We start from the raw sequence: 16,530 nt of genomic DNA on the forward strand, positions 1-16,530 counted from the left end.
AGAAGAGCATCCTCATGCAGGAGCCAGCCGTTGGCTCTGCTGGCTTGCCGGGGTTGCCCGGGAGGGCACGGCTCAGTGCCGGCATCTGGCAGTCCTTCGTGTGAGATGAAGGTGGAAACGATTTTGCAGGAGATTAAGTAGAAAGAGTTCTGTGGCTCTGCCCACCCCGAGGACAGAGCCACCTTACACCGCAGAGCCCCCCGAGTGCTGGGCTGGGGCAGCTGCCCCGGGGCTCGGCTCCTCTGGGCACAGGACCTCTGTGGGGAGCCGGGACTGGAACTTCTCCAGCTGCTCGGGGCTGGCGAGGGTCTTCAGGAGGCTGTTTTCACGCTCCAGCTGGGAGTTTTTCTCCAACAGTTCTTTGATTTGCTCTTTCAGGACCTCTACCTCCTCCCGCACTGCGTACATCAGGTGATTTTTCACAAGATCCTGCAAGAGACCGTGGAAGAGACCCGATCACTCGACGTTTATGCCCTGGGGGTTGCTCCCACCCTGCCCTGCAAAGCCCTGCCCCAGCCACTCACCAAGTGCCACAACGGCTTTTCCCAAAGGCTGTCCCTCCCCACTCCAACTCTGCCACCCAGCGTAGCACCCCGAGGCCAGCACCCACAGCATCCCATAGATTCCTCATCTCCGAGGTCTCATCGCCCCTGGAGGCCCTCTCCAGCTCCCCTCCACCCCCTTGGGGGTTCAGCAGGCTACAGTCCCCTTGTTACCCAAGGGACCTGGCTTGGTCACCCCCACGCCCCCGGGGGTCCTGCCCCGGTTCCCCCCTCGGCAGGCACCCAGCACACTGCAGCACAGCTGGAGCCGATGAGCTCAGCCAGCCGCCGCAGGCAGGCAAAGAGGCTGCTCTGCCCAGCAACAGGCTGGGGAGCAGAGACACACCCGCCCGGGAGTGGGGACCCCCCTAGGCAAGAGCACCCGCGGGGGGGGGGTGTGTGTGTGTGTGTGTGTGTGTGTCATGGAGCGAGGTGCGCGGAGGGGGCAGCACTGCGGCTCACCATTGCCTGCTCGATCTTGTTGTCGATGGCCACCACGCTGGCTCCGGAGGCACTGGAAGAGAGCAGACAGGCAGAGCGTTAGCAGCGAGCCCCCGCGCTTCCCCGGGGGCCCCACGCAGCGGGACACCTCCTCACGCCAGGCTGCAGTGCACCGGGGCCTCCCCCTTCACTGAGGAGCAACGCCCCGCTGTGCCCCCGGAGCAAGGGTGCAGCCGGAGCCCCCTTCAGCAGGGGCAACGCAGCGGCTCTCCCGTGCACCCAGATGTCCCTTCACCTGGGGCAGGGCAGCCGGGCCGCGGCGAAAAACGGCGGGGCGGACCGCGGCCGGTACGCGGCTACCCCCACCTGTTGTCGAGCTTCACGGAGACCACGTCCCCCCCGAGCAGGGAGGAGAAAAAGGAGATGGAGAAGTTGTGGAGCTGGTAGACAGCCACCTCCATGGGAGACTGGTACATGCCGGTGCTCATGGCTGCGGAGACGGACGCTTCCCGACGGACGGAGCTGGGCGCACTGCGGCTCCGCCCGCCGCCCCCGCTTATATCGGTGGCGTCCGCCCCGTCGGGCGGGGCCAGCGCGGCCGGGCCCTCCCGCCGTCCCACAGCGCCGCGCCCGGTCACCGGAACGGCACCCCTCCCCTGGTACCGCACCCCTGCACCCTGCTCCCGCGCCCCAGCACAGCACGGCCCCCTCCCAGTGCAGGACCACTGCCCCCCAGTACTGTGTCCTTCTGACTCCGCGCCTCTAATCTGTATACCCACTCCGGCACCCCTCGTCTTCCGCAACCAGCCGGCACCCACCCCCCGGCACCCATCCCTCCGCCCCACATTCGGCCGCAGCCCACACGCCCCAGCACCTCCTCCCTGTGCTCCCCACACATGACCGGGAGGCGGGTTCAGCGGGGGGGACACACGACACCCGCCTGGGGGGACCGGGACACGGAGGAAACACGCTTTGCCCTCGCGTGTGCACCCCTGCAGGATCCCGCGCGGCTGGATCCGCCGGGGTGCAAAGGGGGGGGCGAGGGAACAGGAGCAGCCGTGGGCGTGCAAAGCAACACCGGGCAGGCGAAACGGGAACGGGAGCGGAAGAACAACACGGGCGCGCAAAACGAGCCCGGGGCACCAACGCCCGCCGGGCCGCCCCGCAACACAAGCCCGCGGCGCCCGCCAGGCGCGGCACAGCGCGCCCCCGCGCCGCGCGCCAGCCGGGAGGGCGCCGCCCCGCGGTCAGGGCCGGCACTGCAGCGCCCCCCCGCCAGCGGCGCGCGGAGGGAACCGGGGCGCCCCGCGGCGCGGGGGCGATGCCGGGGGTGCGCGGCCGGGGCCCGGCGCGCGCTGTGCTTGCGGCGTCCCCGCGTGCGCACACGCGTGTGCAAGCGCAGGGGTCACGCCAGATCCGCCACCGCACCCGCAGAGCGACTTGCACATAGAGCGAGCGCGTCTCCTCCGTGGGGCGCAGGCAAGGCCCCCCCAAGCCCCTCTAGCAGCGGGTGCGGGTCCCCCGGCGCTGGGCTGCCCTCCCCGGGCTGCCCTGCCAGCCCCGGGGCTTGTCCCTGGCCCCCGGGCCTGGACCCGGTGGGACTTTGCCCAGCACCCGGGCGGTCGCCCGCTGCTGCCCTCCGACCCCCCGTCCTCCGCAAGCCGGGGCGGGTGCTGACGCTGAACAAGACCCTGCGAGAGAAGAGCCCGCGCCACGGCACCGCATCCGAGGAAGCGCTAGTGCTGGCAGGGGCCCGTGCACCCCAGAGATGCTGCAGAGGACCCCAAATCTCCTGATCCAGCGGGTGCTGAAGGTGCCCAGCACCTGGCTGGCGAGTGCCAGCACGGGGAGCAGCCTGAGGAGCCCCAGCCGGCGGGTGTGCTGCCATGCCCCTTCCTCAGGGAAAGGGCTGAGGGTGGGCAGAGGGATATTTCCCCGTCAGAAAGGGAAACAGAGGCACAGTGCAGCATGGTTGCTGCTTAGAGGAAGGCCCTGCCAGCTTGCTCCCCAGAAAATCGCACCCCACCTCCCAGGGCAGGGTGAGGACTGCAATGTCGCGAGCAGCGAAGGACACGGGCACCCTGCGTGGGACGCTGCCGCCCGTGAACCACGGCCGGGCACGCGCAGGTGCCCTGAGAAACGCAGTTTTGATGTGCGGATGCGAGAAAGCATCTTCTCCTCCTCGGTGGGGGGATTGTGCATGGGAGGGGTGCTCCTCCCCAGGGGGCACGTGTGGGACCCGTTCGAGCCTTGGTCTGTGGGGGGGATGATGCACATCCCCCCGTGCCGGCACCAGCACCAGCCTGGCCCATGCAAAGTTGCTGGGCAGGGGCTGAGCTGGGGGGCTGGCGCTGCAGAGAGGGGGCAGGGGCTTGTTCCCCCAAGCCCCGGGGGTGGTGCGTGTCCCCCACCCTGCCCGCAGCCAGACCCTACTCACCAGTCCCTCCTCCTGAAGAGGCTTGGGGAGTATGGCGGCTGGAAGGCCATGCCGGTGCCTGCGACCCCTCTCCAGCCCCTCTGCTCCTCGGCGGCAGCAGCTCAGCTCCCGGCAGCGATGCTGGCTCTGCCCGCAGCCGTGGCCCCCCGGCCCGCCGGGTGGCAGGGACAGCCTGGGTGCCGGCCGCATCCCAGGGCCACGGGCACGGGGTAAACACGCTGGGCGGATGACCTCAGCCGTACTCAATCGGCCCTTTCAGGGGCCAGCGGGCCAGTGTGCCACCCCGAGCCACGCGGGTGCCGAGCGGGGAGCGGGCAGCTGCCCCCCTCCACGGGCAGATGAAAACGCTCTGTGTGTGCTTGTCCCCAGGGTGGCTGGCGGTGGGCAGGGTGGCAGCCCCCGGGACACGGGGCACAGCTCTGTCCCCTCGGCCAGGACAAGCCCCGGCCACCCACACCGGGGGTCCCGTGACTTCGTTTCCCATCGCAGCTCAGGAAAGGTGCCCATCTCACTGCGGAGAGGACAGGGGAGAAGGGGAGAGGCATTTTCTCTCCCGCAGCTGGGCGCGCCACTGGTTGTGCCACCTTCTGTCTCCTGCAGGGAGGTGGGCAGCAGCAGGGAGAGAGGGTGGGCAGACCCCAGCCTGCCCCTAGCGCTGGCAGCCGTGCCTCGGTTTCCCTACTTCCCCAATCCCCCATGCTACAGCACTCCCGGGCCTGGCCCAGCCCCCTTCCCAAAGCAAAGCCCTAAATCATTAGTGCCAGGGACCAAGGGCTCCAGGGCGCATGGACGGGAGCCTGGCTCGTGGCTCTTGCCCCACGGCTCAGGGTCCTGAGCCCTGCCCAGCCCCTTCCTGACACAGTGCTCGAGGACCAAGGGCTCGGGTGAAGCTGGCAACTTCCACGGCTGCTGGAGCGAAGCAGGGAAGTGCAGCGGCGTAGTACTTTGGGAGGGAATCACTTCAGCTCTGCCACCTCCAATATTTTTCCCATGGAGCTGGGACTATTGCAAAAATAAACAAAGTCAGTCGCTGACTTCCCTGCCGCCCCTCCCGGGGTCTTTCCCAGCCCTGACCGCAGCCATCACTGCTTGGGGCACGGGCTCCCTGTCTGTGAGGCTGGGAAGGTCTCCTCCATGAGACCCTCAGGTGAGGTATGCTTTTTAGGGATGGAAGTGCAGAAAGCTCCTCTTTCTCTTTCCTTCCCGGCACTTAATTCCTGAGGAATCCCAAGTCAGCCGGCTCGGCCGGGGGCAGGTTGGGCCAGGGGCTGCCGCCTCCCCTGGGCACAGCCTCAGCAGGGATGCAGCCCACCCCCCCGCAGCCCCTCGCCTGCACACCCCCTCGGGGGACACGGCTTCTGCTGCAGGCACCTCGGATGTGTCACTGGGTGCACACAAACACGGGCATACCTTGCAACCCATACATGCGCATGCACACGTGCAAGTCCCGCATGCACCTGCACGTGCACGGCCTGCACACGCAGGCACACCCACACAGACATGCCCACGCTCCTTGCATGCACATGCACATTTTCTAGCCCACATGGGCATGCACTCTGCACACAGGTGCACACCCTGCATGCACGCAGAAACTCGTGCATCCTGCACGCACATGCACTTGTTCACGCACACCCTACAAGCGCAGCCCTCCTGCACGCCCGCCCATGCATCCTGCATGTGCACTCCAAATACCTCCCCCCGCACACGCACGCGTTGCCCTGACTCACAGCTGACGCAGACGCACACCCGTGCGTGCACACACTGTGTTGGCAGTGCAGAGCGGGGGCAGCCCAGCTGTCCCCTCGTGCAGGGGGGAGGCACCCCCAGCCCATGGGGCAGCCCCACTGCAACCCAACTGGCATCTCAGGCGTGGGAGCAGCAGCTCTCATCTCTCTGCCGGACCCCGGGTTAGTAGCTCGGCTCTTGCCAGGGATCTGTACGGGAGCCCCTGTGGGCTGTCCAAACGCCTCCCGCAGCAGCAGAGTCCCGCGTGGGGCTCCAGCTGCGCCCCAAGCAGCGGGGGGCCCTTTCCCAGCCCCCCGTGGACCCGCAGACAGCCTTGCCGGGCTGCTGGCCCCACTCCAGCGGGGCTGCTGGGATCCGCTTCCTCTCCCACCGCGCTGCTCCGGCTCCTCCAGGGGCTGGCAGCCGCAGAGCAGGGTGGGCAATGTCTCTCCTCGCTCTTCCTGAGGAGCACGGCGCCATGGACTCGCTGCTACCCTATGGCACCAGAGGCCGCGGTGATGGGCGCCTCGGAGCAGGCTGGGTGAGAGGGGCCAGTGGTATGAGCTACATCCCTGGGGCAGCAGCACGGCAGCTCTTGCCTCATGTGTGCAAGCTACGGGAGGTTCGTCAGGCAGGGCTCCGGCTCGTGCCTGTGGTTATTTTGGGAACAATAACAGCAGCCACGACACAGTGTAACTGTGATGCTAATTGTTGCGCTTTCTGCACCCCCCCCCCCCGCCATGGCTGTCGCCGAGCAGTTAGGAGAGCAGTGGCCTTGCAGGACACCCCAAAGCTGCTAGCAACCCCTCAGCCAGCCCGCACACAGCCTGTGCCCCAGCCCGGGAGATGCCAGCCCCAGTCGCAGGGGTGACGTTCAGTGACCGTCCCCTCCTCTGCAGCAGGACGCGGAGGCAGGAACGCAGCGGGGCTGCAGCCCCTGCAGGGCTAAGCCTGGCTGGAGCAAGCGACGACAGGGAGCAGGATGACGGGACCATCTCTCTCGCCTCCTGGCACCCCACACCTGCCCTGTGTTGTGGGTCAGGGGACATGGCCCTGTCCCCATGGCCCCAGGGATGAGGTGTGCTGTCGCTGAGCCTCGTGCATGGAAGCCGTGCCAGTTGCTGTGGTCCCACATGCCGAAGGATGCCCTTGCCCCGCCAGCTTGCTGGTGGGGGCTGCAGGAGCGGTGCTGGCTCCTCAGCCTCTGCTCTCCCCCAGCTCCGAGCCGTTCTCGCTGCTCCGGGGCAGCGTTCCTGGCTTACTCTCTCCCAAGGACTCAGTTCAATGGGAGGAAAGCCCTTCAGAGGGTCTGAGGCGTGGGAAATGTTTATTGCCTGGCCTCGGAGAAACTGCAGAGCAGCACGGGAAAGGCACAGAGCCAAAGCTGCCCAGGCTGCTCCACAGAGACAGATCTCCAGCTCAAAGGGTCAGAAGCAGAGGGGGAGAGGAAAAGCCACTGCTTGCAAACACGCAGCTAAGAAAACTCTGCCTTTCACCTCCTGAAATCCTGCAGCTGTGGCCGTGCTGGCCAAGGGGACTGGGGATGCCAGCACCAGGGCCCTGCAGGAGCTGAAGGAGGGGTGGCCGGGGACATCGGTGGTGGCTGCGGCTTGTAGGAGGGCAAGGTGGGAAGGGCTGGGTGTGGGACAAGTCCGGGGAGCCCCCAGTCTTGCCCCACGGCCCTAACCTGGTGCTGGGGAGGGAGAGGTAATGCCGGGGGCTGGCCACGGCAAGCAGGCAGCTGTGTCATCTGCTGTCCCACTTGGCAGTCCCACCCCCAGCGTCCCGACCTGCGCCTGCCTGCCCTGCAGCGCTGGCGTGGGGCTCCTGTGCCAGTCCCGAGGCTGCGGGGCCAGAGCTGCTGGCTGCCCGAGCACACCAGTTGGCGAGCTCTTGGTTTCCTCATCCTGAAGGTGTCCTGGCCAAGCTGTTTACTGCAGACTTGGCACTACACCTGGCTCAGCCGGTGCCTTCCCGGGGCTGCGCCGGACCTGTGGCAGCCCCATGCAACCAGGAGCCCTGTGACATGGCAGCCTGGTTCATGCCCACCAGAGCCTCGCAGGGCTCATAAATACCTCAGCCCAGGTGTGTGCTGCTCCAGCGCAGCGGGCAGCCCCTCCTGGGTATGTCTGCAGGGCAAGCCCCTGCCTGCAGAGCCAGAGCTGCTGGCCTTGCTAGACCTAGTCCCAGGGCTAGGGGACACCAGAGCAACAGGGGCGGCTGAGCAGGGCGCTCTGCAATGCCGGGGAAGCCCAGGGAGGGTTTGCAATCAGGGAGGCCGATGGGGAACTTGTCCTCTCCTTCCTTCACCACCGACGGAGGCAGAGCAAGCTCCCGTGGGCAGCGGGGACCTGCGGAGTGCCAGGAGCCGTGGGGAGGGGACATGGCTAACCCCCTCGCTGGGCAGCAGTGCATGGGCAGGGATTGCGGCGTGGGGACTCCTCCAACCTGTTGGGCTGGAGGCGGCGTGGGGCGGGAGGAGGGAGCCCTGGCAGGCTCCCATGTCCAGCTGTTGGGCTGCCTGCTTCCTCTGATAAAGGTACTTGGCTGTACTCCCAGTTCTGTGTTTTCTAGCATGCGAGTGCACACCCCAGAGCCGGCCTGCTGAGAGCTGCAATTTTTCGTCTCTAACTTTATCACTGGCCCCCCTTCTTCCTCCCGTGCCCCCTGGTAGCAGCTGCCCCCCAGCAGCGGTGCGAGGAGGGGAGGTCAGAGACGACCTGGCTCTGGCACAGCCCTCCCCGCCATGCTGTGCATGGGAAGACCCTGAAGCCATGGCTTCCCCAGGCACGCTGGGGTTGGAGGGGAAGAGGAAAAAGGGCTGACCTGCTTATTACCAGCCCTGGACCACGCAGCCCAACCTCCCGCCTTGCCTGCGTTTGTCAGCACCAGCCCCACACTGCTGCCTGCGCAGCTCGGGCCACCCCCGCCGGTGCCCTGCCAGGAGCCATGCGGCAAACCTTGCTGCCCCACTGCTGCCCTGCTCACACCTGGGCCGAGCGGGGTCCCACAACCACAGCGTGCTGGGGGGAAGGTGTCAGGTATGGCACAGGCCAGCAAAAAACCCCGTGGAGTTCCCACGACCACGCAGGGCTGCAGGGTGGGGGAGCAGAGCCAGCCCCCGGCCACACTCCCCGCCTCCCGTGGGTCAGGGATGCCCAGCCTCAGGGAGGATGAGTGGACTGAACCCTCAGCAGAGTTTTCATGCACAGACCTGGCCACAGAGCAAGCATTTCACACCCATGGGCCCTGTGGGGTGGAGTTCAGTTTGGGAACTGAATGTTACCACCCGACGTTATCACCTCCCTTGGGTAGCCATGCCCTGCCCCGCAGCTCTGCTGCCAGCCCAGGCTATGAACCCCAGGCCTGTCCCCATTTCGCAGCCCACTGTATCATCTCAGACGGTACCAGCTGGATCATCCCCAGGTTCTGGCTGCCTTTCTCTGGTCCAGTTTCGGGGAACCGGGACAGAGGGGAGGCGGACGTGATGCCGAAGGGACCCCCCACAGCACCAGGTCCCCTCCAGAGTGCACGGCGGGTGGGGGGCTGCCAGCCTGGGCTCTGCCCTGCCCCAGCCCCCCGCGGGCGCAGAGCAGCTTTTCCGGCGATCCCCAGCCCGAGAGAGGACCCCCAAGGCACAGCCTCCAGCATCTGCAGGAATAAATCCCAGGCCACGTTGCAGGCAGGAGCGGGCGCTCCAGAGCCACGCTCGGTGCTGGCAGCCGCTGCCCGGCGTTGTGCGGGAGTGCCCTGCTCGCTAATTGGAAGGCAGCTCGTTATATAATGAGAGGACAGAGGCTGGGAAGCTGCGAGAGCAGTGTGTCGGCACCCCATGCAACCGAAAGCTGCTCTTTCAGCCCAGACTAACCCACGTTCAAGGAAACCCTTGAAACATTCACATTCCCCTTTCAAAGGTGCCGGAGCTTTGCACTCTTCTGCCTGGCCCGACGGGATGCCCGAGGGGAGCCCCAGCAGCCCCTCAATGCCCCTTCCCCAGGGCCGGCGGGCTGCACCCAGCGGGGGGGTGCGAAGCCCGGCCAGGGACAATCTGGTGGGGGTCAGGAGTGGGAGAGGAGCCGAACTCCGCTGGCGCGTGAGCCAGCCGCCCCACGGGAGGTCAGGCAAGGACGCGCGCTGGGGCTGCACAGTTTCAGCAGAGACGGTTATTAATACCCTGCCTGGCCTTTGCGAAGAATCCCGGGCATTTCGAACCGGGGATGCTTCGTTAAAACCCTTCCCTTGCTGACATTTCAGAACAATAACAACGTGAAATACAATAAGCTGCTGGCGGGACGTGTACCTGTGCTGCTGCCGTGGCCCTCCGCGTGCCCGGCCTCAGCAGCCAGCCATGACCTGGCTCGTGCCAGCCCTTGGGGACAACCTGAGACCACCTCCTGCCTCCAAACTGCCCAGAGCCGCCCTGCTCCGTGCCACCGGGGGATCGCCGCGATGGTCTCACTCGAGGCCGTGGGGATGTCTCGTCCTGCCCCGGGGCATCGGCCACCCCGCTGCCCGCCCGGGCAGGGCTGTCATCCCCAGGGGAGTCGCAGGCAGCGGGTGGCGAGGACTGGATCACACTCTAACCCCGGGGCCAGGGGGTCAGCAGGACAGGGAGGGGCCCGGGCTTCTGCTCTGCCACCAGCGCCATCCTGCAGCAAAAGCCCCTCAAATGTATATGTCTCTCTCAGCACACAGGCAGAGGATGATGAACCCCTGTCCCGAAGCCAGCAATGTGCAGCACCTGGATAAATATAACTCGGAGCTCATTGGCAAAGCGTGGCTTCGGGACAGGTTGCAGCCTTTAATGCCTCTCCAGCCCTCACCCCCCGCCACCCCTCCCGGGGTATCCTCTGCCCTCTGCAAATGGGGTCTCAGTCGCTTCCCGAGGACAGGATCTGCCCAGAGCCTCTCTCCCCTTCACAGCCACCTTACGTTGCATATACGCACGGTGCATATACGCACACCACGGTCATGTCCCTGTGCACACACGCAGCTGCCAGGCTCTGCTGACGTGTGCCCTGAACCCCTCTGTCCCATGCAGGTCATGGTGGTCCCCCAAAGTATAGGGTCAGGAGGTGGCCAGGGAGGTGGCGTCGCGTCCCAGCACAGAGGAGCACACCAGGGGCACGGTGTGCCCAGTGGGAGCTGAGATGCCGGCCAGGCTATGAAAGGCTTCCCCTGTGTGCCAGCCCCAGCCCCAACTGGCAGCTGAGCTCAGCATTATTGGCCTCAGCACCATGCAGGATCAGGCCACATGTCCCCAGGGAAGCAGGGAGCATGGTGCTGGAAGGGGGCAGAGCATGATGCTGGGACCAGGGCAGACCCCTGTACCATTCTCCAGCTCCAACCTCTTCCACACCTCAAGTTCAAAGCTTGAAATAAATCCTGGCCAGCATTTTCCCCATGGGGCCATGCTGCCCGTCCCTGCCTGCACTTGGGACACCTGCACTCTGCCCGTTCGGAGCTGGGCACACGCCCTGGCAGACAGGCAGCGCCTGAGCATCCGCAGGAGGCTGAGGTGATGGGGTTCTGTGCAGCCGGCGCTGGCATCACTAAGCTTCAGCTCAGCTGTGCCAGGCGCCCTTGGCCGTGGCCAGGGGCAAATGGTTTCATCCTGAAGGACTGGAGGTGCAGAGCAGGACTCTCCCGTGCTCCAGGGCACACTGGGGAATACCCTTGCTGGAAGGAGCTGGGTCTTGCAGAAGCCGGCAGGGATGGGCATGGTGCCGCCAGCCCCGCCGAGCTGTGCGGAGCGCGGTGTGCCACGGCTGAGCCCGGTGCCGGCTGGGCTTCCCTGGCCAGGAGTCCCTGCAAGCCTGGCCTGCGGGGACATTGCCTTGAAGCCTGCTGGGTTCCAAGGTGGGGGTCCCAGGGTGGCAGAGTGCCCGCAGTGGAAACCAAGGCAGGCACAGCAGACTGGCTGCCTGGCATCTTCCAGGCGGCTGGAGGATTTGGGCACGCCAAGCTCAGCCACTCCCCGGAGCCAAGACTCTTGCTGCTCAAGTGAAAGCTCCCCAGCATCTCGCCGGTTTGTAGGGCTCAGCAAACCATGCTACAAAACACGGGGCAGGCCACGTGCAGCTCTGTCCCACGAGAGCAAAGCAAACAAATACCCGGCGCACCGGTCCTGAGCGGGAGGGTGGCCCTCACAGCCCCCTCCCCGGGCAGACCTGCCCTGCGGGGCCGGGGAGGGCAGAGCGGTCGGCGGGACGGCTCCCCGGTCTCACACCCACACCTCTCTCACGCTCCCACGTGCTCCTGCACGCAGCCCCTCTCCCCGTCAATGCCCCCTTGTTGCTCCAGCCCACTCGGCCGGCAGGAATGTGCTCCCTGGCCCTGCCGCCCCGGGATGCCCTTTATGCCCTGGCTCCATCTCCTCCTCCGGCATCGCTCCTGCAAAGTGACACCCGATGGATGGGAACAAATGGTGCCGTGCCACAGATGCCACCCTGGCACCGCTGCCTGGGCAGCTCTTGCTCGCTGGCCTGACCTGACGGTGGGAAAGGTGGTGCTGCCCGGCTTCTCCCGCCCCAGTTCATCCTTCCCCCAGCCTCTCAGTGCAGCACAGCGCTCTCCCACCTCCCTGCAATTCCCTTGGCTCGCCCAGGACCTGGGGGAAGGTGGCCCCCAGCCCCTTTCATGGCTCAGACCAAAGGGCGGGTCATTGCCCACCCTGTTCGGCCGAGCAGCGGGTCCCGCAGTGCCCGGAGGGGGTCCAGCTGGGCAGAGGTGTCCCCTTGCTGCCCGGAGCGGGACGGGGCACAGGCTGGCCAGGCTGCCAGATCTTATCTGGGAGAGGCTGGGCAAGGAGAGCTGGCACGGGCTGGTCGATGTGGGCGAGCAGGTTGGCACATACCTCCTCTCCCCACCCCAGAGCCAGGCGGGGCCCTGCTTGAATCACACACCAGTACGCAGCCGGGAGGGTGCTGCTCCTCTCCCCCCGCAGCGCTGACCCCCTCCCACGCCGCCGGCTCCCCTCAGCCCCCCAGCTCCGGGCAAGGTGCCACGCAGTCACGGGGCTGCTCTCCCTGGCCCACGCTTGGTCAGGCTCGTGCCTGGGTCTTGGATGAGCAATCTTGGTGTAACACTGGCATTGTGGAGGGATGGCGGAGATCTTTCTGCCCACAGCCCCAGCATCTGTGGGGAGGAGATGTGTCATCCAGCCAGCTTGGTGGTAACTGGCCTCCCTGTACCTGGTGTTTCCATGTGAGCTTGGCCCCTTGGCACTGCCCAGGTCTTCCTGGAGCAGTTCATGATGCCCCACGCAAAGGCATGGAGGGGAGAAGCCCTTTTTGAACAGGATCCTACGCACGCCCCCGCGCAAGAGGGTTTCCTGCAGGAGTGTCAGCCCTATAGGCAATTGGTCCAGACCATCCCTGCCTTGTGCGTCTCTCACAACATCCCTGGAGTGAGCAAAGAGGATGGAGAGCCTCCCCGGGACCGCCCAGCCAGGGCGAAACCCCCAGAGGCAGGCTGGAAATGCCGAATGTAGGTCGTCTGAGACCCCCAGCACCAATCCGATCCTGACTTGCAGAGCCCAGGGCTTGATCCAGCATGGGCTGAACGGTCTCCAGCAGCCCCAGAGCCAGATCTGGACTCCAGGTGCAGTGGCTTGGTCATCCCGTGCCATGCTGGACTTCAGCCATGAACGAGCGTGTGCATCCACGTGATCTCCCCCTCCTCGCTCGCTAGTGTAGGAGCACATCAGCTAAAACAAGGGCCACAAACCTGCTCGGGCTCCCCAGTGCCAGCAGCAAGGGTGCCCTTATCAGGCCTGTTATCGGGGTGTTCCTCTGGCACCCACAATCCCCTGCTTTGTATGCTATCACCTCTTGGGTATCTTGGCTCATTCCCCAGGAGGAGAAAGTTCAGGCTGGAGCAAAACAACAGCAAACACAGGTGTGGGCACACCTGCCTCCAGTGCCCGGGGCTGTGCCCCCCAGCTCCCGCATGCCGTGCCACTCAGGGGCGAAGGGGGATCACCCAAGCAGTGTCCAGGCTGGCAGCAGGGTGCCTGGAAGCAGGGTGTGATGCAGGGACACCACGGCTTCGCACCACGCTGTGGCACAGCCTGTCATAAATGGGAATGCCCGGAGCCTCTCGGGACACAGCACACACCAGGGCACGGAGGACAGGCTTGGGCACTGCAGCAAGGGGCACCGAGGGACACAGACAGGGAGAAACCCCGGTCCCCTGGCACCCCCACTTGCTCCCCCCTCAGCAGACGCTTGCCGGGAGCACAGGGGGTCCTGCCCCAGCAAGGACAAATTCAGAAGCAGCAAGCCGTGCCCACATCGCTTGCCTCTCGCCCACGGGCACTGTCACCGCCTCCCCAGGCGAGCAGCCCAAATGCTTGGCTCCAACACCCAGGCCAGGCAGCCCGCGCTGGGGACGGCGTCTCGCTTCCCCTCTCCACACATGGTGCCCACTGGCCGCAGCCTCGCGGAGCGAAGGGAAACCTCTCGCTCCCGTTTTGCTCCCGGATGGGTGGGTTCGCTGCTCGCCGTGCAGCCGGGAGCCCAAGGCCCGGTGCCGGGTGCCTTGGCGGGCGTCCCAGCTCCTCCTTTCCCACCTGAGCGGCAGCTCGGCGTTATGTAAGTGCAGGAAGAGCGTCTCCGCCGAGGAGGGCTCAGAGGCAGCAGCCTGCTCGGCGTGAGACGCTGGCTGGGGTGAGGAGGCGTGCCCGCACCGCCTGGGTGGCTCGCACGCGTGGGGCGGCCACGTGTGAGCCCACCCGCCTCTCTGCGCCGGGCGAGGGGAGCGAAAGGCGGCTTGCGCGCCCATGCACAGCCCAGGAGCACGCCTACAGGTGCATGTGCATGCAGGGAGGGGAGGGGATGGCGAGGTGTCTGCAAATGCGTGGGTGCTGCCGTGCACCCCACCTGCACACTACCCCACCCACGGCGGAGCAATGAGCCCCCGAGCTGCTGCCTGCCCTGCCCGTCACGCAGATGCCTGCCATGTACGCACCGATGGGCCACGCGTCCCCGCAGCCCTGGGAGGGGGGATGTGTCCCACCTGCTGAAGCCACAGGCAGCTCCGGGTGCTACCACCCTGTGGCATGCCCGGGTCCAGCTCGGCTTTCCCAGGGCAGAGCTGGAGAGCCCCAGGCCTGCCAGCCCGCAGCACAGGCTGCTCCCCCCTGTCTCACCAGCCCCCCAGGGTGGCTGGGCACCAGGGCCAGAGCCGCCAGTGCAGGACCTGAGGCAGCCCTGCCCCCTCCACACCCTGGGGGCCCCCACGTCAGGGCTGGGGACCCTGGGAGGTGGCAGCCCTGGGAACCTCTGCCCGCAATGCCGGAGCAGGGAGGGACCCCGCTCTCCTGCCTTCCCCAGCCTCGGCAGGAGGAAGCCCAGCCCTCTGGCAAGTGGATGTGACCAGCCCCGAGCATGTCCCGCTGCTTGGGCGCAGGCAGCTCTGAGCTGAGAGGGAGCAGCTCGGTCAGGGGCAGAGTCCCTTTCCGGGGGTGGGAAATACCACCCAGGCCAAATCTGTCTCCACTCAATTTACTCCAGGGAGAGACAGGGAAGCTGCTGAAAGGGCAGGACCTGGCAGCAGGACTCTCGGGCTCTCTACCCAGTTTCTCACTAACTCTAAAGGTGGCTTTTGAGGCAGCACAGCTGTTTCCCAAGTAACAGGCTGCCCCTCTCCACGTGGGACGAGGAGGACGATGCCTGTTTGATGCTGGACATTGTCCATGCCCCTGCAGGCAATGTCTGTGTGGGTAAGATGTAGCCAGGGAGATGAACAGAGAGTCCAGGGGCCAAGACATACAGCTGGAAGCTGCTGTCATGGCCTGGACAGACACAGGGCACAAACAGAGGGGCACCGCTGGCCATCATGGGGCAGAGACACCCGGACCTGGGCTCCCTGTCACGTGGGGCCACTCATGCTTCTCCCCACCTAGAAACCCCCAGCGCTGCCACCCTACCCGTCCTCAGGGTCACACAGGTCCCTCTGCCCCTGCCAGCCTGGGGGGCTGCAGGCCCCACGTCTCGCCCCTGTACTGCCAGCTGCCAGCTCCCGAGCACACAGCCAGCCCGGGTACAGCTCCAGGGGCATCCAGCAGACGGGCAGCCCCTCGGCATCCGTCGGTGACACCCACCTGTGGAAGAGCAGGAGGATGGAGAGCAGGGTCTGGTCGATGTTTCTGTTGCAGATGCCCTGGTTGAAGAGGTAGCAGGGGTCCCGCACGACGGGCTCCAGCGAGTCCTGGCGCATGATGGAGCTCAGCTTGTCGGTGTTGAGGTTCTTGCGGACCAGCTGCTCCTGCAGCTGCCGGAAGCTGCTGACGGTGGGGCTGCCCAGGTTGTTGTTCTCGCCCCCGGCCCCCTCCTCCGGCCCGCTCCGGTTGGCCAAGTCCAGGCAGCAGCTGCAGCAGTCCAGCCCCACGGGCGACCGGCACTCCTCCACGGGCGACGAGGACATCCCGGGATCCCCCCGCGCGTTGCCACGGCGGCGCAACCGGGGCCGCTCCCGGGGCCGCGGAGGGCGAGCGGCGGCAGGACGCGCCCGGCTGCCGAGCGCCGCGCACGGCCGCCCGCCCCGGCTCCGCCGCCCGCCCCGCCCGGCCGCCCGCCCCGGCTCCACCGCCCGCCCCGGCTCCACCGCCCGCCCCGGCTCCGCCGCGCTGATTGGTAACGGCGGCCCCGGGCGCACGGGCCGCCCGCCGCCGCACCCCGCCCCGCCGCCGCCGCCCGCCCCGGGCACCCCCCCCGCCGGTGCTTCCCCCGGCGGCGCGGCGCACCCCACGCGCGAGTCCCCGAGGTGCTTTCTGCTCCCCCCCCCCCTCCACGCAGCCCTGAGACAGCAGCGGGCCCCTGGGGTGTGCACGCGCCCCGCGCCCCGTGCCCCGCACCCCGACCCGGCGGCGCGAGGTGGCCCGGGAGGGGTGGCCAGGGGTGGCAAGGGGCCGCGGTGCCCCCCCCCCCGCGGACCCCTGCCCCATTCTGTGCGTCCTGGGAGGGAGCAGAGGGGCTCAGGGAGGCTGGAGCGTGGCCTGGCATCACCCCTGCGCCTGCGGCAGGGGCACGCAAGAGCCCTCGCGGCGCCGGAGCAGAGGCAGAAGTGAAGGAAAAGGGGAGGAAAAGCCCCCCGTGGTGGCAGAAAAGCCTGGAGCAACCCGGCAGCACCGCTGTGGCTGGGAGCCGCTTAACCCAGAGCCAAAAAAAGGCACAGGTGGAACGTGTGCACGCAGGGCCAAGGGCGTGGGCAGAAGTTTTGATTTGCCTGCAGTGTGCTGGGGGCTCTGGGTGTACGCGAGGGGAAAAGGAAATTTCTGCAGGAGGGGAAAGTGACTTCCCTGGCACTCCTGCATCCCGGCAGGAGCATCTCCCCCACCAGTGAGCTGCACTGGTCTCTGTGGGATGGCGAAGAGCAGCTGGG

The 16,530-nt window shown here is 66.7% G+C and overlaps 1 protein-coding gene across 2 annotated transcripts; it reads right to left on the minus strand.

The window, feature by feature from the left end:
- Positions 1–183: 183 nt before the first annotated feature.
- TSC22D3 (TSC22 domain family member 3) lies at positions 184–15,573 on the minus strand (the record flags this gene model as incomplete). Of its 2 annotated transcripts, none has more annotated exons than XM_082004318.1 (3): positions 184–429; positions 1,005–1,056; positions 15,251–15,573. In XM_082004318.1, the coding sequence occupies 3 exons, from the start codon at positions 15,571–15,573 to the stop codon at positions 184–186; spliced, it is 621 nt and encodes a 206-aa protein (XP_081860444.1). The 2 variants fall into 2 exon arrangements, with proteins under 2 accessions (XP_081860444.1, XP_081860445.1); XM_082004319.1 differs by lacking the exon at positions 15,251–15,573 and adding an exon at positions 1,350–1,471.
- Between the last annotated feature and the right edge of the window lie 957 nt (positions 15,574–16,530).

Source organism: Phaethon aethereus (assembly GCF_964289735.1).
Source record: "Phaethon aethereus genome assembly, chromosome: 10".
NCBI lineage: Eukaryota > Metazoa > Chordata > Aves > Phaethontiformes > Phaethontidae > Phaethon > Phaethon aethereus.